Source organism: Hylobates moloch, unplaced genomic scaffold (assembly GCF_009828535.3).
Source record: "Hylobates moloch isolate HMO894 unplaced genomic scaffold, HMol_V3 SCAFFOLD_18, whole genome shotgun sequence".
NCBI lineage: Eukaryota > Metazoa > Chordata > Mammalia > Primates > Hylobatidae > Hylobates > Hylobates moloch.
Window position 1 is genome coordinate 39,270,654 of NW_026652293.1, and position 24,512 is coordinate 39,295,165.

Consider the following 24,512-nt stretch of genomic DNA (forward strand, 5'->3'; position numbering starts at 1 on the left):
GTAGCACCAAGCTTACTTTCTATTAAAAACAAAATAACAACAGAAAAACAAAAAAAGGGCTTCTATACAAATTCCACAATAGAGAAGCAACAAAAGAAAACAAGAGGTCTATAACTAGATAACCCATCTGGATTCCAAATACTTTTACAATACTAAATACCGTACTTTCATTTTATCGCTATACAGTTCTGAAAACATTCTTTATTATAGCAATTAGAGAGGCAGCCCCCAAAAGCCAGGAAAAGTTTCTGGATCCAGGCAATTTACATTTCAGATTCTGTACCAGGAATACATTTTAGACCATTCTTTGTTTTAACTCTGATTTATGAAATTTCCAGACCCAGGGAGTGTTTACACTGCCAAGAGTTTGTTTCTCTGAACTGTTTCAGGCGAATGATTTGGAGGAAACTTGAGGGGTCAGTGGCTTGCGGTGATCCCTGCGACACTAATGAGATCCTACCAAAGGTCATTTGTATTAAGGTAGTACGAGGAGAAACTAATGCAGACTCCTGGTAGCACCCTGTAATGATACTGGTTTTCAAAGTTTGGTGCCCAAATATCCTATTTTCACTGGATTGAGAGAGTCACACACTACACTTGGACTATGCATAGCTTTTACAGAATTTGATTTTCAGCAAAAACTCCTTTGATCTTGGAACATTACAAAAGGCAAATAGAAAATTTCTGTTCACTCATACTCAAAAGAAAGAAAAGACCCCCTTGGAATTTTTATTCCATAAAAGTGGTCTGAATTCAAAATCCTTAGATACTTTCTGGCGCTCAATGAACTATCCTACATAAAGGATGCCAGTGACCCTAAAGGAATAATATGTGAATAGTTTCAAATGCTGAACTCACTGCAAATGATCCATTTTTAGTTCATAAGTCTTTCTGTATTTAAAATTCTCCATTTATTTCTTTCTATTTGCTTGACTGCTACTGTAATTCCTCTTAAAGTTATTGGTGAAGGCTGGGCATAGTGGCTCACGCCTATAATCCCAGCATTTTGGGAGGCCGAGTTGGGTGGATCACTTAAGGTGGGTGGATCACCTGAGGTCGGGAGTTCGGGACCAGCCTGGCCAACATGGTGAAACCCTGTCTCTACTAAAAATACAAAAATTAGCCAGGTGTGGTAGCACATGCCTGTAATCCCAGCTACTCGGGAGGCTGAGACAGGAGAAACACTTGAACCCGGGAGGCAGAGGCTGCAGTGAGCTGAGATCACACCACACTCCAGCCTGGGCAAGACAGAACGAGACTCTACCTCAAAAAATAAAAAAATAAAAAATAAAGTTATCAGTGACGATACCAGAAAATATGAGACACTGTGACTTGTCAATAGAAAAGGGCCACATTTCTTTTTTTGTTTGTTTGTTTTGTGTTTAATTCATCTAGTGTATTTAGGGGGAAAAAAGGCCATGTTTCTTACTGTGTGCCCCTGTAGTCTATGAAGCTGTGGTTCTGGATAGTTACATTAACTGGGGGTGAGAGGTGGAAGGTGGGGACCAAGAGCTAAATTAGAAATGTGGACTTGTGAATTCAAAAGAAAACCTGATTTATGTTTTAAAACATGCAATTCAGAGAGTGGAACAGAAGAGTAAAAAAGATATTGGGTCGGGATATTTTATGCATCTATTTTGTGAATAGATGAAATAATAGGTCATTAATGAAAGACTGACCTTTATTGCTTTAAATTAAAAATTTGGTGTTGATTATGCATATGATGCTTATCTCATCATTGGATATCCTCCTAAATTTTAATGCTCTTGAATTATTCAAGCAAAACTGCAGCTCTGAGTGCCTTCTCCCCTACCCGCCCTCCCTTCCTGTCTCTGCATATGTAAATAACATTCCAAAACCCAAGACCTCAGTGACTCCAGCCTACAAATACCGGTGATTTCTAAAACTCATCTATTCCAAAAGCAGTTCATTAATCAACCCACTCTGCAGGTGGTTCGCTGGCTCACTCTGAAGACAGGCTATAACAGGCAAAGGATTATGAGCTAGGCTTCTGGAGTCAGACTTCTTTGGTCTAAATCTTGGCCCTGCTAGTGTTGGCCGCGGGACTTGGGGGAAGACTGTTAACCTCTCCAGGGCTCCACTTTTTAGATGGTTTTAACAGTATTATCTACCAATAAGGCATTATGTACAGTGCGAACACACAGTAAGGAAGTGATAGACTGTGTTTTTTTTTTTGGGGGGGTTGAGACAAGAGTCTTACTCTTTTGCCCAGGCTGGAGTGCAATGGTGTGATCTCGGCTCACTGCAACCTTCACCTCCCAGATTTAAGTGATTCTTCTGCCTTGGCCTCCCGTGTAGCTGGGACTACAGGCACGTGTCACCATACCCGGCTAATTTTTGTATTTTTAGTAGAGATGAGGTTTCACCATGGTGGCCAAGCTGGTCTCGAACTCCTGGCCTCAAGTGATCCACCCGCCTTGGCCTCCCAAAGTGCTGGGATTACAGGCATGAGCCACTGCACCCGGCCAGGTAATATTTTTAATAGCACCTGTCCATTCTTATTTATTTTACATCTATGTGCCATAGATGCTACACACTTCCCATTTGTCTCATTTAATCCTCATAACAACTCATCAAATTCAGTGTTATTAGTTCCACTTACAGCTGAGGAAACGAAAGCTCATAAGGGTTCAGACTTGACTAGGTCTCTGCAGCTTCTAATTAGGAGAGATGAAATTCCATCTCAGGATTGTTTAACACCAAAGCCTGTGCTCCCACCACGATAGCAAGCTTCTCATCTGTTTTGAATATTTGATTTTGTACTTGTACAAAAGCTAGCTTGGGATTTTCCATATGGCATCAATTCTGTTGAAATATTGTCACCTCAACTCCCAGCAGAAACCTTGAGGGTGTGAGTTGATTATTTTACAGAGAGTGAACAAAAAGATGACTTGTGGAAGCAGAAGTTGAAGCCTTTGACTTAATGAGGTGAGGCGATGATCTATAGATCTCACTAGCTAGTGCTGGCACATGGTTAGGGGTTTGCACTACAGAAAGCATGATGCATAGGCCCCCTCCCAGTCTCCAACAGAGTCCCTCTCATTTGTTATTCTTTTTTTTTTTTTTTTTTTTGAGAGAGGGTATTGCTCTGTTGCCCAGGCTGGAGTGCAGTGGCACGATCTTGGCTCACAGCAAAGTGGGCCTCCTGGGCTCAAGCAATCCTTCCATCTCAGCTTCCCAAGTAGCTGGGACCAAGGCATGTGCCACCACACCTGGCTAATTGTGCTTTTTTGGTATTTTTTGTAGAGACAGGGTTTTGCCTTGTTGCCCAGGCTGGTCTTGAACTTCTGGGCTCAAGTGATCCTCTCACCTCAGCCTCCCAAAGTGTTGAGATTACAGGCATGAGCCACCACTACGCCTGGCCCATTTGTTATTCTTATCTCTTTCCTTCCTTACCTTCAGCTTTTCAGTCCTATTTCTGTGCACCTATATTATTCACTTAATGATTTTTTTCTAAGACAAATACAAAATATTAAAATAGATACAAGTGATACATTGATGTTCAAAACAAAAAATTGTTCAGCCCAAGAAAAAAGATTAATTTCTATCAATTAACGGCACAGAACTGAGGATCATTTACAGATGATCAAGACTGACAAAGAATCAAAAATGAATTTCCTCCTGGTAGTTGGGTGATTTTCACTGGGACAACAGAAATGTAAGTAAGATGACCTGTTTATTTACTGCTTCAGACAAGACCAGTGATTTCCTTTTGAACGTTTTATTTATTTATTTGAGACAGGGTCTCACTTTGTTGTCCCGGCTGGAGTGCAGTGGTGCAATCCTAGCTTACTGCAGGTTTGACCTCCTGGGCTCAAGCGATCCTCTCACCTCAGCCTCCTGAGTAGTTAGCACTTCAGGCACATGTCACCACGCTCGGCTAATTTTTAAATATTTTGTAGAGACAGGGTCTTGCTATGTTGCCCAGGCTGGTCTCAAACTCCTAGGCTCAAGTGATCCTTCTGTCTCAGTCTACTAAAGTGGTGGGATTACAGGTGTAAGTCACTGTGCCCGGCCTGGATACTTTAAAATTATTCATTTGACTTGCCAACTCAAGAGCCAGTGAAGAATTTAATCAGTGAGAGGGAGAATCTCCCAAATAGTGGTTTTCTCATAGCCAGAAGGGTCAGACAGGATTTGAGAGACATGGTAAGTCTTCTACTTAAAAACTTCTCCCTCAACAGTCTGTCTGAAAACTCCCTTTATTCCACAATTAAACATTTATAACATCAAATATTTATAAACATTTATAACATTAAAGAAAAAATGGACAACCAGGAAGAAGCAGCTGGCTAGCAAATTCATCATGTTGCTTAAGAAACTACTGTCTTTAGGCTGGGCACAGTGGCTCACGCCTGTAATCCCAGCACTTTGGGAGGCTGAGGCGGGCAGATGACCTGAGGTCAGGAGTTTGAGACCAGCCTGGCCAACATGGTGAAATCCCGTCTCAACTAAAAGCACAAAAATTAGCTGGGTGTGATGGTGCGTGCCTGTAGTCCCAGCTACTCAGAGGCTGACGCAGGAGAATCACTTGAACCCGGGAGGCAGCGTTTGCAGTGAGCCGAGACTGTGCCACTGCACTTTGCCTGAGTGACAGAGCAAGACTGTCTCAGAAAAAAAAAAAAAAAAGAAAGAAAGAAAAGAAACTACTGTCTTAATGTCTCCATTCCTAAGAGAGTATTTATTTTTAAACATGGATAATGTATGCACATGGTACCATACTCAAAATAGTATTCACTGATAAGTATCTCTCTAGTACTTGTTCCTCAGCCATCCAATTTCTCTATCTAGAAACAAACAGTATTAAGTTTTTTGTGTATTTTTGTAGAGATTTTCCATATATCTATATTTGAAGTATAGGCTACCAAGTGCTTGAGGGTTATGCTTTCTTTTATCTGCTACCTCCTTTGTTTCATGAAATTCTACAAGTGCCACCTCTTCTATGACATCTTCCCCAACTCTCTCCCCTGATAAAGTTGATTGATCCTTCTTGTGAGTCAGCACTACATAAGTTCATTAGTACCACTGAACTTATCACAGCATCATGAATGTCTGTTCAGGGCTCTATGTCTCGTGCCACCTCCCATTCTTGATGGAAGCCTTCAGGACAGAGGCTGCTTCCAACTCATCTTTGTATTCTGGTGCCAAGTCCAGAGTAGGCACTCAATAAATGTTCATTAAATGATTGTCAAGAAATTGGTTGGAGATAGATAAAGAGGTTACAATGACTCAGAAAAGGGAGGCTGGAAAAGTTAGTATGTCATAATCTTACTCCAATCAAAACCAATTGTATGGTTTGAATGTACCCTCCAAAATTCATGTTGAAATTTAATTGCCATTGTGACAGTATTAAGAGGTGAGACCTTTAAGGTGCAATTGGGTAATGAGGGCTCTGCCCTCAAGGATCGATTAATGCTGCTATCTTGGGAGTGAGTTCCTAATAAAAAGAGTTCAGCCCCCCTCCCTCTCTGCCTCATGTGCTTGCTTGCCCTTCAACTTCTGTCACAGGATGATGCAGCATGAAGGCCCTCACTAGATGCTGGCTCCATGCTCTTGGACTTCCCAGCCTCCAGAACTGTGAACTAAATACAATTCTTTTTTTAATAAATTATCCAGTCTCAGATATTCTGTTATAGCAGCAGAAAATGGAGTAAGACACCAAGCTTCTGATGGTAAAATATTAGTGATACACAACCAAAATACCCATCACAAATGGATTTTAAATCCATTGAAGTTTCCAGAGGATTTACTTTAGCTCAGAGAGCAATTTAAGAGAGCCAAGTATGAGGGACTTAATTATCACTGAGCCCCACAAAAATCCCAAACTCCTCCAAGGGGATTTAAACTCTGAATTGTTGGAAAAGAATTTCACAATATGCAATAGTATATCCTTAGACAGAGTCAATGTCACCAGACACTTCAGCTCATCAATCACCATTTTTATTGTTCAAGCTGCCAACAGGTAGATAAAGTAACTCATAAACACACCAATCATTCAGCAAAAGGCAACCTTATTGTCACAATAGGCTCATAACACTTAAAGAAGCCAGGTGTTAGAAAAATTAACTAAGGGTTTCCTGTGGGCTGAAGGATATCAATAAGTACCCTTTTTTGGGTGAACTATTTTAGTAGATGAGATTTTACAATTCTAGATATTTAGTTGATTGTTTTAACAAGCATTTTAGGACAAAACTTTGACAAAGAATCATATGTAGATACTATTATAAAGAACTATGAATATACGGCTTAATTACACTGCTTGCAGGCATGTTTTACTTAATTTGATCACTCTGGAATTAAACTCAATCTTTGCCATACTCATAAAAGTCCCTACCTGCACTCCCTACACATACAAAAAAAATCCTAAGGGACATTTTAACTACAGAAAAGTTTCACATTAAATCTCACACTGAGGTGAAAAACATATTTACCAGTGATCCAGAAAGAGTGTTATGTCTTATTACCCTGCACTAGGGGAAAAGTCCCTCCTAACAAGAAAAACCCATGAAGACCAAAAAAAAAAGTTGGAGATATTGTATATAATAAAATAGTCATATGTTTTCCTTTGAAAGAAACTATGGTTTGGATCTGTGGCCTTGGAGGAAGGATGTAGCTTTTAAACACCATTTAATAGTTTTCCCCTCTATGGCTGTCCCTTTTCAGAAATCATAAAGACAACCATGTCTTCTACACAGTAGATGACTTTCTCAGCAGGAAAGCCGTAAACCAATGAGGGCTGATAATATGGCGGGGGTGGCAAAATCCTCAATCCAGTGCTGTGTAGATCAAAACTACATCCAAATCTACACTGAAAAACACATGGTTATGCATTAAGTTACTGATTTGTGATGTCTACTACAGTTATAGAGTTTAAAAAGAAAGGGTTAGCTTAAAACTTTTAAAGTATATTTCACTTTGAGCAAAGTTGATTTTTTTTTTTTTTTTTTTGAGACGGAGTCTTTCTCTGTCCCCCAGGCTGGAGTGCGGTGGCGCGATCTCGGCTCACCGCAACCTCCACCTCCTGGATTCACACCATTCTCCTGCCTCAGCCTCCCGAGTAGCTGGGACCACAGGCGCCCACCAACACGCCCGGCTAATTTTTTTGTATTATTTAGTAGAGACGGGGTTTCACCGTGTTAGCCAGGATGGTCTCGATCTCCTGACCTCGTGATCCACCCGCCTCGGCCTCCCAAAGTGCTGGGATTACAGGCTTGAGCCACCGTGCAAAGTTGATTTTATATATAGATAAGAAGTTACTTATCTTCTCCACCTTTGGACTAAGAACTTTTCTCTTCTTTGATATAAAGAGTTATTTGGTATCACCTCATTGATTCATGAGAAGCAAAAGATTAAGCACTACGTAATTTCAGTATCTCAAAAGAGCATGCATGATTTATATATAAAATCAACTTGTATTTTTATATATATATTAGTCATTTATATATATAATATATAAAAATAATAATATATAAATAAATAATAATAATATATATTTTATATATAAAATCAACTTGTATTTATATATAAAAAAGGATTCAGTTAACAGAGTAGAATTAAAAAAAAGAAAAAAAAATTTGAATGTTTTAGAACACGATTCTTTTCCATCCTAAAGCCTTTGTGACCAAATGCTTTAAACATTTTTAAAAGCTTCCCTATTATATTCAACTAGAATGTGATTTTTAAAAAATGTGCAGTAGTCTGTGAAAGAAAAGACTCAGGACTGGGGGGTCAGAGGAGTTAAATTTTCTGACAGCTCTGCAGGTAACCAACTGGATCAATTTGTTCATGACACTAATATTACCAGTAAAGCACAGAGTTGAATGACTACATGACTTTTTTTTTTTTTTTGAGACACAGTCTCACTCCGTTACCCAGACTGGAGTGCAATGGCGCAATCTTGGCTCTCTGAAACCTCCACCTCCTGGAGTTCAAGTGATTCTCATGTCTCAGCCTCCTGAGTAGCTGGGATTACAGGTGCACACCATCACACCCAGCTAATTTTTGCATTTTTAATAGAGATGGGGTTTTGCCATGTTGGCCAGGCTAGCCTCAAACTTCTTTTTTTTGAGACAGAGTCTTCCTCTGTCACCCAGGCTAGAGTGCAGTGGCGCAATCTTGGCTCACTGAAAGCTCCGCCTCCCAGGTTCACACCATTCTCCTGCCTCAGCCTCCAGAGTAGCTGGGACTACAGGCGCCTGCCACCATGCCCGGCTAATTTTTTGTATTTTTAGTAGAGACGGGGTTTCACTGTGTTAGCCAGGATGGTCTCGATCTCCTGACTTCATGATCCACCCGCCTTGGCCTCCTAAAGTGCTGGGATTACAGGTGTGAGCCACCACGCCTGGCAGGGCTGGCCTCAAAGTTCTGACCTCTAGCGATCTGCCCGCCTCCGCCTCCCAAAGTGCTGGGATTACAGGGGTGAGCCACTGCGACTTGCCTGAACTACATGACTTCTAAAGTCATTCCAGTTCTAAAATTCTAGGCCTCTATGAGCCTAAATGTTGTGTAGAGTGAAACAGATAAAGTCGTTGTTTTATACAGATATTTAGGTCCTACCTAAGAATAAGAGCTCCTTCTAAATGGTAGGTCAGAAGAATCCTAACTCCCATAGGTTGAACAAGATATGAAAGCTATGGAGGCTGGAGTCAGACTCTGTTTTAGTTACCTTTGGCCACAAAACTTAGTGGCTTAAAACAACTATTTATTTGTTTACAATTCTATGGGTTTGCAATTTGGGCTGGGCTCAGCTGTGCAGTTCTTCTGCTTTACATTATGTTGCTTGGGTTCTGAAGTGAGCTTGCTGTCAGGTTAACCCAGGCTGGTTGTGTCCTGGATGGCTTTACTGTCATGTCTGGGGCCTCAGCTGGAATGGCTGGGCCTCTCTCCCTCTACATGGTCTCTCCACATGCTGTTTCATCCTCCAGGCCAGTCCAGACTTCTTCATAGGGTGGCAGTGTTTCAGGAGAGCAAGAGCTAAAATTGCAAGGCTTCTTGAGACCAAGGCTTAAAAGTCACACAATGCTACTTTTGTCACTATTGGTCAGATTGGATTCAAGAAATCTGGAAAGAGCTGCATAAAATTTATAGTCTTTTTTTTTCCTTTTTTAAAAATTTGAGACAGCACATATAGCCAGTTTCAATGTACCACAGATTCTATCAAGGTTGCCAGAGGAATTTTCCAGCTTGCAAACAGTGGAAGGCAGCAACGTATGCTGGGAAGAGTACTGGCTATGGCCAGATAAACCTGTGTTCAGATTTTAGCTCTGCCACCTATCATAGATTTATGATACTTCCATTAAGTTATATAACCTCTCTGAGCCAGCATTTCTGCCTCTGCAAAATGGAACTAATAAATCCCCCTTTTTAGATTTTCAGGATGAGATGGGGTTATATGCCAAGTAAAGTGTCAGCTAAATCGCAGGTATTGAGTAATTGCTCATGAGAGCTCCTAACATAGATACTAAGTTTGAAGGGGCATATCTAGTATATAAAACATCTATGTTGGGCCGGGCGTGGTGGCTCGCGCCTGTAATCCCAGCACTTTGGGAGGCCGAGGCAGGTGGATCACCTGAGGTCAGGAGTTCAAGACTAGCCTGGCCAACCTGGTGAAACCTTGTCTCTACTAAAAATACAAAAAGTTAGCTGGGTGTGGTGGTGGGTGCCTGTAATCTCAGCTACTCGGGAGGCTGAGGCAGGAGAATCACTTGAACCCGGGAGGTGGAGGTTGCAGTGAGCCGAGATCGTGCCATTGCACTCCAGCCTGGGTGACAACGTGATCAAAATTCATGACTCTAAGGATGAGTGACACCAGTCTTGTCCATTTTTTTCATTTCTAATTTTCTTATTATTATGTTGATCCCAAAATAAACTGAAATATAATCTTTCAAGAAAGATAGTATTATACAAAGATTATACTAGCAAGGATATTTTAGATTATTTTTCCCAAGTCACAGACTACTCAGGATTAAGCTCAAAGGACCATGTGAATGCCAACAAGCTCTAAGCCAGACTGCAGGAGTCTCATTCCCAGACATTTTGATTTTTCTTGGTCAAGTACAATCCTCACTGATCATAGATTCCGTATCTGTGAATCCATCTACTCCCTAAAATTTATTTGTAACCCCCAAATCAATGCTGTCAGCACTTTTGCCATCATTCTCAAATGTGCAGAGTGGTAGAAATTTGCGTCTTTTGATTTCCTTTTTCCCAGCTGGAGTTGAAAAAGGTGTTACTTTGCCTTCTTGTTTCAGTTCTCATACTTCTTGTTTCATATTGTTTTGCTTGCCAGCTCCATAGTTGAACAGGTAAACAAGAACCCTTTTTGTGGTCTATTTAGTGTCTTTTTTTTGTTTTAATTTTTATGCTTTTTCTGTTTAAAATGGCACCCAAGCATAGTTCTGGGGTTCTGTCCAGTGTTCCTAAGTACAAGAAGACGAGGATGTGCTTCATTGAGAAAGTATGTGTGTTAGATAAGCTGTGTTCAGGCGTGAGTCTTAGTGCTACTGGTCATGCATTCAATGTTAATGAACCAACACTATATATTAAACAAGGTGTCTTTAAGCAGAAACATACATAAAGCAATGTTGAAAATGTTGACTAGAAGCTTGGAAGAACCTGCCTCTGTATTTCCCCTAGCAGCAATGGTTCACTCTTCACTAATCAGTGTTTGCCTTGACTTTATAGAATACAACTCCTGTGAACAATGAGAATCAACTATAACTCCTATTGTTGCTTTTCCTGGGTGATACTTTACAAAAAAAACTGGGAAGCACAATGTGAAAGGCAGAAATGCAGACAAATGCTTTCTCTAATAGAGATGACAGGACTCACGTTGACAAAGGCAGTCCTTGCCACAACGAGGCAAGGGTTGATGAACCCAAGGATGGGAAATTTAAAAATGCATTTCCTCTATGCTGTGGCATGTACTTTTATGCTTATATGTCAATGCATTTTGTAGATCTATATTTTTTGAACCAATTACAAAGGTAAAATGCAGAGATGATTCAAGATGAGCTGGAAAGTTACTTATCTTCTCCACCTTTGGACTAAGAACTTTTCTCTTCTTTGATATAAAGAGTTATTTGGTATCACCTCATTGATTCATGAGAAGCAAAAGATTAAGCACTACGTAATTTCAGTATCTCAAAAGAGCATGCAGGACCTGAGGCAGAATGTAGTCAATACTTTAAGATAATTTTTTTCTTATTTTAACAATTTTACAATTTGGATGAGTCTAACACTCAAGTGTACATTTAATCTACTGCTTTCCTACCATGGGTCACAATAAAAGATTATTGCCTTCGAAGATACACAGTGTTCGCCGAGTTGATGTTGTTTTGCCTGCCAGCTCCATAGGTTGAACAGATAATTGTTTCTGTTCAGAAAACCTGAGGGATTATAGCTGTACAAGGGAAGTCAGCAAGGGTCAAAGGAACTTACTGATCATACTTGAAATCATAGTTTTAAAAAATCTGGATATTCTATTTGGCTCACAAATAATAAATTAGTTTACTGCACAGATTTTCCCCAAAATCTCACAACACAGTCAGACTTCAGTTGACCCTTACAAAACTCTGCTATAAAATAAACACAGAGCTAGTCTATATACCCTAATATGCATTTACAAAATCCCTTAAGAAGGAAGAAAATGGATCATAATGTTCAGTACCTACTGTTTTGAAATATTTGAAACATTCTCAGCTAATAAACTATAGATAACGTAAGTGAGCATTATAATAGCAATAAATAATGGTGTCTCTTTTGACATAAAATAAGATTAAATACTCACTTACACTGGAAGAAATAACACGAATCTCTCTCTCTCTCTCTCTCTCTCTCTGTGTGTGTGTGTGTGTGTGTGTGTGTGTTGAGACAGAATCTAGGTTAGGTTCGGTGGTTCATGCCTATAATCCCAGCACTTTGGGAGACTGAGGCGGGAGGATTGCTTGAGCCCAGGAGTTTGAGACCAGCCTGAGCAAAAGAGTAAGACCCCATCTATATAATTATTTTAAAATATAAAAATAAAAAAAAGAGAAACAGAGTCTTACTTTGTCACCCACGCTGGAGTGCAGTGGCGGCACCATAGCTCACTGTAGCTTTGAGGTCCCAGACTTAGGCAATCCTCTTGCCTAGCCTCCCGAGTAGCTGGGACCACAGGGGACACACCACCACACCTGGATAATTTTTATTTTTTTGTAGAGACAGGGTCTTACTGCGTTGCCCAAACTGGTCTTGAACTCTGGGCCTCAGCTGATCATCCTGCCTTGGCCTCCCAAAGTGCTGGGATTACAGGCATAAGCCACTGTGCCTGGCTGTGTGTTTTTTAATACAATGGACTATGCAAGCAATCCTAAAACCCAAACTCAGGGATTGCAAACTATTACATATATTTACAGGTAACTAATATGTGAAATAAAATCACAGCAATACATGGCTAATATAAGAACTGCTGTAAATATATTAAAATGTTTTGCATTTCAAGACTGAACAAGTTTTCTCTTCTTAAGCTCAAAAAAGAAACGGTTTTATATTTATTTAAAATGGAATTCCCTTACCCAAGTCTTCATTTAACAAAAAGTTGATACTTATCAATATGAATATAATTTTTCATACAGAAATATAGACTTATTTTAAGGAAATGGTATAAGATTTGCATTATATTTTATAAGTCCCCACAGTTCCATTTGGTTATTATTAAATTTGACTTAGCTTACATAATATTTTTGCTTATATTCATATTCTTTAAGACCAGAAATGTCCAAATCTGGAATTCAAAGGTACTATTCATTAACATTCTTTCACTGTGATTCATAGACTTTTTGCAAACTCTGCTTTGATTTTAAAATAAAACTAAGGTAATAAGATGTTTTGTATAAAAATATATGACTTAAGCAATAACAATAAAAGGAGCTTGGCTTTGGTGGATCACATGCCAAAGCAAACCATACTCCTCATGAAATAGACTGTACAAAGTTCATGTCAAGGGGAATAACAAAATAAAACACTTAATCAAATATAAAATAGCTTTCTATTCTGCTTCTTTAAAAAATATCCAGTGGTTTAAATTGCTGTAGTCCTATGTTTAAATTATCAAAAGCAGTACCAGAATGCAACATGATGAGGGGTTAAGTGAGGTCACTTCAGAACAACATATGGTTATAGCTAAAGAACAGGTATTCTTTATTTCAATTTCTAGATAGATGAATTTTGCCACATAGTACCCAAATGGGAGAGTATGTCTACCATGATATTTCTTGCTAATGTATCTGCCCTATAGAACTTTTGTTTAATAAGAATGAATTAAATTGGTATTAAATCAGGTGATTGAAAAAAATGTGGATTTGAAACTTGGAGAGACATGACAAGATTCTAACTCTTGGCCAGGCACCGTGGCTCATGCTTGTAATCCCAGCACTTTGGGAGGCTGAGGCGGGCGGATTGCCTGAATTCAGGAGTTTGAGACCAGCCTGGGTAACATGGTGACACTCCATCTCTACTAAAAATACAACAAATTAGCTGGGTGTGGTGGCACGTGGCTGCAGTCCCAGCTACTCAGGAGGCTGAGGCAGGAGAATCGCTTGAATTTGGGAGGCAGAGGCCGTAGTGAGCGAAGATCGTACCACTGTACTCTGCCTGGGTGACAGAGTGAGACTTGGCTCAAATAAATAAATAAATAAAAGTCGTTTTCTTGCCAGGCGCAGTGGCTCACACCTGTAATCCCTGTACTTTGGGAGGCCGAGGCAGGTGGATCACCTGAGGTCAGGAGTTCAAGACCAGCCTGGCCAACATGGCGAAACCCCATCTCTACTAAAAATACAAAAATTAGCTGGGTGTGGTGGTGGGCACCTGCAATCCTAGCTACATGGGAGGCTGAGGCAGGAGAATCACTTGAACCTGGGAGGTGGAGGTTGCAGTGAGCTGAGATCGCGCCATTGAACCCCAGCCTGGATGACAAGAGTGAGACTCCGTCTCAAAAAAAAAAAAATTCTAACTCTGACATTCGCAGGACTTTTTATCATTAAGAATATCTAAATCTAAAAAGAGAATAGTGCTTGAATCACTTTTTTTTTTTTTTTTAACAGGCAAGGTCTTGCTCTGTTGCTCAGGCTGGAACGCAGTGGTGCAATAATAGTTTACTGCAGCCTTGACCTCCCGGGGTCAAGCCATCTTCCTGCCTCAGCCTCCCAGGTAGCTGGGACTACAGGCACATGCCACCATGCTCAGCTAATTAAAAAAATTTTTTTTGAAGAGACAGGGGTCTTGCCATGTTGCCCAGGCTAGTCTCGAACTCCTGACCTCAAGCAATCCTCCCATCTCAGCCTCCCAAAGGTCTGAGATTACAGGTGTGAGCCACTGCACCTGGCCTTGAATCACGTAATTTAATTTTCTTTCTTTTTTTTTTTTTTTTTTTTTTTGAGACAGACTCTCTGTTACCCAGGCTGCAGTGCAGTGGTGCGATCTCGGCTCACTGCAACATCCACCTCCCGTGTTCAAGTGATTCTCCTGCCTCAGCCTCCCAAGAAGCTGGGACTACAGGCACGTGCCACCATGCTCAGCTAATTTTTGTATTTTTTAGTAGAGACAGGGTTTTGCCATGTTGGCCAGGCTGGTTTCAAACTCCTGACCTCTGGTGATTCACCCACCTTGGCCTCCCAAAGTGCTGGGAATACAGGCATGAGCCACCGTGCCCAGCCTATTTTATTTTTTTTAAAAATAAGAGATGGGGTCTCACTATGTCGCCCAGGCTGGTCTCAAACTCCCAGGCTCAAGTGATCCACGTGCCTCAGCCTCCCAAAGAGCTGGGATTACAGGTGTGAGCCACCGTGCCCAGCCAAATCACTTTTTTAAAGTTTGATGTTGAAAAACAAATATGCAATTGTCTAGGAACAAAGCCACATTTCACTGTGCAGGTAATATACTAAAGACATACAGACAAAGAAAGTTAAGGATCTACTTTAATACAAATGTTTATAATTAATAATAACTGAACTCAGTTTAAATAGGCACTGGGCAAAGTTCTTTATATTCATTATCTTAATTAATTCACATGACAATCTTAAGAGGTAGATTTTTGTTATCACCACAGTGGCACAAATGAAGAAGCAGATTTAACTTAGAAAGGCTGTCATTTGTCCAGAGTCCCACAGTTAAATATCTAAGATTCTAATGCTAAAGAACCAGCATCATTACTCTGCTATGGTGCCCTTTAGGTTTGGTAGTACACATTGTCTATAGCCTGGGATCTCTGCCAACGTTATCAGGGAAGGAAAATGCATAGAAAGAGGGTCCCAGAGACCTCATTCTCTTTCATATCCTGGGATTCATAGCCTGGGATCTCGTTCATAGCCTGAGATCTCTGGCAATGGATCTCAGGCAAGGAAAATGCATAGAAAGAGGATCCTAGAGACTGCATTCTCATTCTTTCTCCACTTCATTAGTTCAATTCCAAAAACAGTTCAAGTCTGCCAGTAATCCAAGATAAAGGATTTAGTTATTAAGTTTTTCTTCTCTATAATACCTAAGCCTGATAATAACCCCAATGAATGAGTCTGGAGAGCTATCTTCTACTTCTTCTGAGGGTATTGCTGATAAAACTTCTAATCAACGAGTATACATCTCTGAGAAGCGGACATTGAAGGACACCAGGGAGAGTTTAAGGAATACGATGCAAACCTCAGAAAAGGTAAGAGGGCTTGGTATTTCATTTGACAGAGTAGGATGAGTTCTCTAAGCTGCAGGATTTCATGCAAATTCAATACTCCGACAAGACTAGAGGGGTGGAGGGAGATAGAAGACAGGATAAAAGGATGGACTGATGGATAGAAGGAAATAAAAATTATGAATTCATATACTACCTCTGATATCCAGTGTGCCTTATCTGGCTTCCTGGCTTATAAGAAACGTAACAAATAGCTTATATTAATTAAATCTAGAAAGTGGATGCCATGGCTCTACTCTTTTCTGGTTTCCAGAGGAAGCCCCTATTTTAATAGTCATTATTATGACTTTTCATTGGTTTATCTCCTATATTAGACCATAATCACAAAAAGTCAATAGAATTAACTTGAACGACTGTGTGAGCTCTTCGAGGACAGGGTTATCTCACTCAATGTTGTATCCTTAGCACTAAGCAAACAGCAGCCTTTGAGCAAACATATGCAACCTATCACAGAAGAGCCACATCCACCAAAGGCAAGCCTGGGAGCAACATCACAAGATTAAAACAAGAGGCAGAAGTCTGTCATTGAGGATTGGGTCCAGGTGTGCTTGTAAACCTTCCCAAGAGGTTCACCCTCATCATTACCTCGGCATTTTAAAAGGTCGATTTAAATACAATGGGATGCTAAGTGAGATCTCCCTCTGTGATCTCAGAAACCACCTGTCTTGGCTCTAGAGAAACTATTTATAGCAGAGAGGACTGATGTGGTGTCAAGACCAGGTCCCAGAGACTTAATTCCTCTAAAGACAGCAAAAATATCTTTTGGACAGACAACAAAGAAGACACAAGAATCTTAATTGGGAGGGTTGGAGCAGATGTGAAGAAGGGTCACCAGAAGTCAGGACGTACTCTTTCCCCATGCCAGAGCTGGAGTCAGGATGCATCACCTAACCAAATGTGCAAAGGTTCTTCTGTAGTGAGTCTCAACGTTTTCTACCATTTCCCTTTGATATGCTCTCATCTTTGTTTGCTAACTTTCTGCTAGCTGGATACCATCCCAAGACCTGACTGGAAAATGTGACCTATGGTATGCTGGATACCATCCCAAGACCTGACTGGAAAATGTGACCTATGGTATCAGTTAGGTTGCACATTCCATGTCAAAATTTGGAAGGGGGAAAAAAAAAAAGAAAAATGAAAGATTTGCATCGTGGTAAATAATAGCTTTATTTGTTAAAGTGCTTTCCAACCCTCGCTGTTCAGCCTCACTGAAATGACATACAGGCCTATATATTTCTCCTGAGTCTAACTTACGGCTTTTGATGAGGTACCTGAGGTTAGGAAATAAAAGCTGTGTCCCATCCCTCATTTTTAAGTCATGCTTATCCTTCCAAGGACAATGGGATTTACAGTCTCAAAAGGCAGAACTATATATTACGAACCTCAAGAAGCTCTTGATTTTTTTTTTTTTTTGGCTGCCTCATGGTGGCAGGGAAAGGGAGTACAGTATTTAGCAAACAGCCTCACATCCAGGTTGCAGGAAGTGATGGAATTCAATGGAAACCCTCAAGCTATCAGCCAGCAGCACAAATGAATGCAATATTGAAGACCCAAGTGCAGCACAAAAGACACATCTTGTTCGGGTATTCCAACCAACCCAGGTAAAACAAAGTCAGATTAACAGCGGCAAAAGCAAAACCACAACTCATTCAGCTAGGCTGGACGTGCTGATCAAATTCTTCCAATTTCCTATGGGAAATCTATTCCCATATAAAAAGCAATGTAAAAAGACTTATGTTTACAAAAATAATCAAAGGTTAATATTCTATTATGAAGGAATTCACTACAGAATTTAGACTGTAATTTCCCAGGATTATTGTTTTTAATATTCAGGAACACCTCCTCGGGAAAGTGTGGAAACATGCCTTGGAAGGAGCCATCACCCAATGTTCAGGGTCAACCAGTAGTTTCTGAATATATATATATATGTTCTATATATTCTATATATATAGTTCTATATGTTCTATATATTCTATATATATATATTCTACTGTTTATAAGATATCTGATCCTCACCATAACTCAACAAGTCAGGAATATTAAGGTCATTTTGCATATGTGAAAACAGAGAGTTGGAGAAGGTATGTGCCATGGGCAGTGGCTCACTGTGTGCTAAACATCCTATGAAGGTCATCTCTTTGATCATCCTAGTAAGTCTACAAGGTATTATTATCTCTGTAAATAGAGCAGGAAATAGACTGAGAGGTTAAGAAATCTGCCCCAGCTAGTAAATGGTAGAGAGGGAATATGACTGAGAGCTAAAAGAGAGGAATGGTCAGCATTACCTCTGAGTTTGGCTGAGGACCGATCATGAAACCCAGGGAAGACTTCGTAGGGAGGAGTGTCTTAGAGGAGGTAGAGAAGCTTGATGGGAGCAGGACGAGGGCAGAAGAGAGCAAATTCAGGGGAGCAGAGCAAAGTCCGAGATGCTGGAGCGCATATGTAGGTTTGGGGAACGATGGTCTGGTCTGGTCCTATGTTGGTGGTATATGAGACTTTCTACATAAAGTGGGGGCTAGCTGGGTGGCTGGCGCTAGTCAAAGTGTTTCTGTGAACTGCTGAGAGACCAGATGACATAAAATTACAAATAATTGGCTGGGCGCGGTGGCTCACGCCTGTAATCCCAGCACTTTGGGAGGCCGAGGTGGGCAGATCACCTGAGGTCAGGAGTTCGAGACCAGCCTGACCAACATGGAGAAACCCTGTCTCTACTAAAAATACAAAATTAGCCGGGCATGGTGGCACATGCCTGTAATCCCAGCTACTCAGGAGGCTGAGGCAGGAGAATCGCTTGAACCCGGGAGGCGGAGGTTGCAGTGAGCTGAGATTGCGCCATTGCACTTCAGCCTGGGCAAGGAGAGCGAAACTCCGTTTAAAAAAAAAAAAATTACAAAGAATTATTAAAAATACTATTAGAAGATACAGTGCAGACCAAATTCCTGTATATATGAAGCCACACGGCAGCTCCTGCTTGCAAAGGCAAGAGGAGAATTCAGGACATAAATTTTCATGAACTCCAGAGAAAAATGTGAACAGTACTTTTATCAAGCAGAAGGAGATAAAATCCTTTCAGGTTCAGGTGAGGTGGTTCACTAGCAGGGTGGGGCTCAAAGCCAGGATTTTCTAGACTGGGCCCAGTGGTAGGAAAGGGAAGGACCATGACCAGCAAACATGTAAAAGGCATTAATGACAGGGACAGGAGGCAGAGAAAGTCTAGGCAGACAGGGGCAGATCCCCGGCAAAACCCCACCTTTGAGCCGAGAAGCCTGAAACCCTTGGTCCAAAGTGATAACTTCTATCCCTGTTTGCCTGCTGTCTCCTGATTGGTACTTTCTGAATAATGTCGTTTTACCAAGCAAATGTTGCCTTTCCCAAAACTACCTACGGCCCGCCCCACCCCTCATCCTGTGCCTACAAAGATCTCAGACTCAGTTGGTAGAGGAGAGAAGCACTTGACTGAGGAGACGCAGCTTGACTTTAGAGGGATGGCTGGACTTTGGAGGAGAGATGGCTTAACTTTAGAGAAGAGCCAGCTGGACTTCAGGGAAGACTCTGTGCCTGTCCGTCCCCTCTCCAGCTCCCCTCTCCACTGACAGCCGCTTCCATTGCTAAATAAAATTCTTCTCCACCATCCTTCAAGTGTCTGTGCAACCTAATTCTTCTCGGACACCGGACAGGAGCTTGGGACTCACCGAGTGCAGGTACCCAAAAAAGGCTGTCACACTGGCCCTTTGCCCTCGCTGGTAGGGAGCAGCTGCCCCATGCAACAAGGCAAATGGCCCACTGAGCTGATAACGTACCGCTGTCCACAGACGACGGAGGTTAGCGTTATAACACACTCTCTGGGGCTTCAGGGGTCACAGGCACCCCTACCTGGTCTGGCCGAGGGGACCCCACAGAGCCTGCTCCTGCCGGCGCCCAAAGCAGCCAGCTGGGTCCTGCACTCGCTCTCTCATGCGCTCCCTCCCACGACAGGCTGAGTGCGGTGGTCCAAGTAAACGGAGTACCCCTGTGGCAAGTCTGATGAAGGGGTCAACGGAAAACTCCCGCATCATCAAGACCCTGGTTTCTATCGCCTGTGCTGTTCTTGAGTTTCCTAGTGCTTTAGGGAACTAATATTTATTACATAAAAGTAGAATAGGATCTCCCCACCCCCAACAGTACTACCACAAAAATGTTATATTACTGCCTAATGTGGAAAAAAAATAGTTTTATAGACCCTGATATATTTGTTTTATCTGGCATGTACAATTTATTGCTTACTAAATAAAACGGGCAAAAGAAATACCAAAATATTCATTTAAAACATATTCATTAACAAGAGTGATTGTCTCTAGGGAGTTGCCCTGGTTTTAGGTAGTGAAGGGCAGAGCTAGGGCAAAAAGGTAGGAGGGAGATTTATTTTTCGCTTTTTTCCTTTTATGGCAACTTAACTTTGTATAACACACACACACACACACACACACACACGATTTTCCTTTTGTATCAATTTAACTTTGTATAATATGCAGGTATTAAACACACACACACACAGACACACATGCATTGATTAATCACATCTTGAGTAAATCAAAACCCAGGAAAGGTTTTCATTTTAATGGCGCTACTGAGTAGTGATAAACAAAAGGTACTGAATAATGAAAAATCAATCATCCTGGCCAGGCATCGTGGCTCATGCCTGTAATTGCAGCATTTTGGGAGGCTAAGGTAGGAGGATCGCTTGAGCCTAGGAGTTCAAAACCAGCTTGGGCAACATAGCAAGACCCCATCTCTATTTATTAAAAAAAAATAAAAAACAATAAAAAATCAATCATCCCAGGAAACATTAATATTCTAGACCGACTTCTAAAAAAAATTATGGGTAGATATGAAAATGGTCAGTGTAAAATGAACCTAAATTGTTGGGCTGGAATAATTCATGCATACTTTTTTTTTTTTTTTTTTAACAGAGACAGGGCCTTGCTCTGTTGCTCAGGCTGGAGTATAGTGGCATGATCATAGCTCACTGCAGTCTCAAACACCGGGGCTCAAGTGATCCTCCTTCCTCAGCCTCTTGAGTAGCTGGGAATACAGGTGTGTGCCATCATGCCTTGCTAATTAAAAAAAAATTGTCTTTGTAGAGATGAGGTCTTGCTGTGTTCCCCAGGCTGTCTCAAACTCCTGGCCTCAAGCTATCCACCTGCCTCGGTTACCATGCTGGTCTGATGTATACTTTTTATCTACTATTCCATTAAATAATGATGATGAGAATAACAACAGTTACTACTTACTGAACACTCACTATGTGTGAGGCATCCTCTTAAATACTTCTAAATGCTGCTGTGATACTGTTGGTCTAATAAGTAGTTATAAAAATATTCAACATCCTAGATGGAGAAAATCCTTATGAAAGTTTTTTTTTTTTTTTTTTTTTTTTTTAGACAAGGTCTTGCTCTCTGTCACCCAGGCTGGAGTGCAGTGGCATGATCACGGTTCACTACAACCTCGACCTCCTGGGCTCAAGTGAATCTCCCGCCTCAGCCTCCTGAGGAGTGGGGCTAGAGTGCAGTAGCACAATCTTAGCTCACTGCAGCCTCCACCTCCCGGGTTCAAGTGATTCTTCTGCCTCAGACTCCCGAGTGGCTGTGACTATAGGTGTCCACAACCATGCCAGCCAAATTTTTGTATTTTTAGTAGAGACAGGGTTTCACCATGTTGGCCAGGCTGGTCTTGAACTCCTCACCTCAAGTAATCTGCCTGCCTCAGCCTCCCAAAGTGCTGGGATTACAGGCGTGAGCCACTATGCTTGGCCCACCCAGAAAATTTTTGTACTTTTTGTAGAGATGGGGTTTCGCCATGTTGCCCAGGCTGGTCTCGAACTCCTGGGCTTAAGCAATCCGCTTGCCTTGGCCTCCCAGAGTGCTGGGATTACAAGTGTGAGTCACCGTGCCCAGCACTGATGAAAATTAAACACTGAGAAAAACTTGAAAACTAGCTAGACTATGGATGCACATCTATTTATAATCACGTTTTCTCCTCATACTATGAAAAAAGGCAAGTCTTGCAGAGTCGTGGCGCAGGGCCAAAATTAACCTCAACAACTAGTTCTATGACAGTGGATACATTTTACTTCTAGAAACTTACCAAGGGTGTGTCTTTTCCTCCCACAATGCTGAGACCAAGCCCTGAACGTCCCTTGGATATTTCTATAATCATTTCCTGTCCAGGGACAATGGGACACGTTGCGGGGTCCACTGACAGAGGAGCCTGGAAACCACCTGGAAAAGAATTGAACACAGCATGACTGGTGCGTAAGAGTTGCAGCTCAGCCTGCACGTTCCATCACGTGGGGATTATGGGGCTTGCACGTGTTTATCACTGCACTCTTTTCCTGCCAAACACCATGAAACAAAAAGCTGGGTCATTCCTGCCTCTTCAGCCAGGGATGACACCGTTGAGATTAAAATGATAACTCCCACCCCTCAACCCATCAATTTTACTTGAAAGTTTAAAATCTTATTTTATTTATTTATATTTTTGAGACAGTCTTACTCTGTCGCCCAGGCTGGAATGCAGTGGTACGATCTTAGCTCACTGCAACCTCCACCTCCTGGGTTCAAGCGATTCTCCTGCCTCAGCTTCCAAGTAGCTGGGATTACAGGCACCCACCACCATGCCTGGCTAATTTTTTTATTTTTAGTAGAGACGAGGTTTTGCCATGTTGGCCAGGCTGCTCTCAAACTCCTGGCCTCAGGTGATCCACCCACCTTGGCCTCCTAAAGTGCTAGGACTATAGGTGTGAGCCACTGCACCTGGCTAAAAGTTTTAAAATCTTAAAATACATCATGAAAATCTGTATGGAAAAATTACAATGATTAAATGATTAGGTATATGAAAGCCTATGTTACAATGAGAATAAAGGCTGGTATAACAGGAGATTCTGAGCTATAGAATACTAATTAAGAAACAGTGCCTAAATACTTTCAATTAGAGCATAGCAGATGAATTAAATTATTAAGATGTATAAAGAATTTAATCAATAAAGTATGAAATACCTGAAAATAACAATTACCTAAAATTTATCCCCAAATATATTACATATATAGTAAAGCAAAATGTATTATAAACACAAGACTCAAAAATTACTTGCGGGGTTCATAGAGGAAAAGTTTATTTAAAAGTTATTGCGTTTTTACAAAGGTTTATTTTTAAAAACAATTGTTTTAGGTTGGGTTTTTCCAAAGAGTGAGGGAAAAAATGTTTATAGGCTAAGAAAAAATGTTTAATAACACCTATTTATCCAGCATAAAATCTATACACATGCATTTTCCAGATAACCTAACCTACTAAAAACTCAAAACATTCGGCCGGGCGCGGTGGTTCAAAGTGTAATCCCAGCACTTTGAGGCCGAGGTGGGAGGATCACCTGAGGTCAGGAGTTCGAGACCAGCCTGGTCAACATAGTGAAACCTCGTCTGTACTAAAAATATAAAAAATGGCTGGGTGTGGTTCATGCCTGTAATCCCAGCTACTCAGGAGGCTGAGGCAGGAGAATTGCTTGAGCCCGAGGCAGAGGTTGCAGTGAGCTGAGATCACGACGCCATTGCACTCTAGCCTGGCCAAGAAGAGTGAAACTCCATCTCAAAATGGCAATAACAACAGCAAAACCTCAAAACATTCAAAATGTTGAATAGTTTCAAGAGATGCTCATATAAAATGTTGAATAGTTTCAAGAGATGCTCATACAAATCATAGTCTCCAGAGAATGTCATATTTTCTGATAACTAGTTTGATCACCATGAGTATTGTTTCTTACATTACGAGATAATTCAGGAAAGGGCTGATGAGAGAGGGCTCCATCTGCTGGTCAGCTGCAGCTAATGCACAGAGCTGAGATGAGATCCCAGTGCTCATTAAACCTATGTGTAAAAGCAGGGGTCAGGGGACTATACCTCGCGGATCAAGAATGGCTTTTCACTTTCAAAAGCTTGAAAAAAAATCAAGAGAAAAATAATGTCTCAAGGCATGTGAAAATGATATGAGTCTAAATCTCAGTGTCTGTAAATAAAGTCGTAATGGAACACAAACTCACCAATTCATTTATGCCTAGCCTATGTATGGCTGCTAGCATACTACAATGGCAGGGGTGAGTAACTGCAATAGTGATCGTGTGGCCCCTAAGCCTAAAATATTTACAATCTACTTCTTTATAGAAAAAGCTTGTCAATCTCTGGTATAAAACAAAAAGAAACAGGCTCTAGGTAAGCCTGTGGGGGTTCTGCTCTCACTAAGTGATAATCATGGTCTTTGAGATGAAAAGGCACAGGCTTTGGAGTGGCACAGACCTACAGTTGAGTTCCTAGGCAGGAATTTAACAGGAGGGTGAAAGTGGAGTTCCCTTCTCATCAGAAAAATGCATGTAACCACTATTAAAAAGGCTGTTAGAGAAATTAAATGAACAGTGTGTGTGAGGTGCCCAGCCCAGAGTCTGGCACATTGTGGGTATTCATATATCTGCTGTTCCCATCCATATGGAATTTATTAATCTAAAGGCCTCCTGGTTAAGAGCAAGAAATTCAGTGACACAACCATAAAAAGTACCATATTTAGAAGTAGCCTATGGCCAGCCTGTGGTGGCTAGCACGCTACAATGGCGGGGGTGAGAAACTACAACAGAGGGTGTGTGGACCACAGCCTAAAATATTTACTATCGACTTCTTTATAGAAAAATCTTGCCAATAAAACAAAAAGAAACAGGCTCTAGGTAAGATAGAGGCAAGGCAGAATATTAAAT

At 41.1% G+C, this 24,512-nt stretch overlaps 1 protein-coding gene across 2 annotated transcripts in view; it reads right to left on the reverse strand.

The window, feature by feature from the left end:
- Positions 1–24,512, reverse strand: part of PATJ (PATJ crumbs cell polarity complex component) — a 416,500-nt gene that overhangs the window by 56,264 nt on the left and 335,724 nt on the right. For both annotated transcript variants that reach the window (XM_058430929.1, XM_032137686.2), the window contains exon 33: positions 21,863–21,996. In XM_058430929.1, the coding sequence (XP_058286912.1) occupies positions 21,863–21,996 (134 nt within the window). The remainder of the gene's footprint in view (positions 1–21,862; positions 21,997–24,512) is intronic.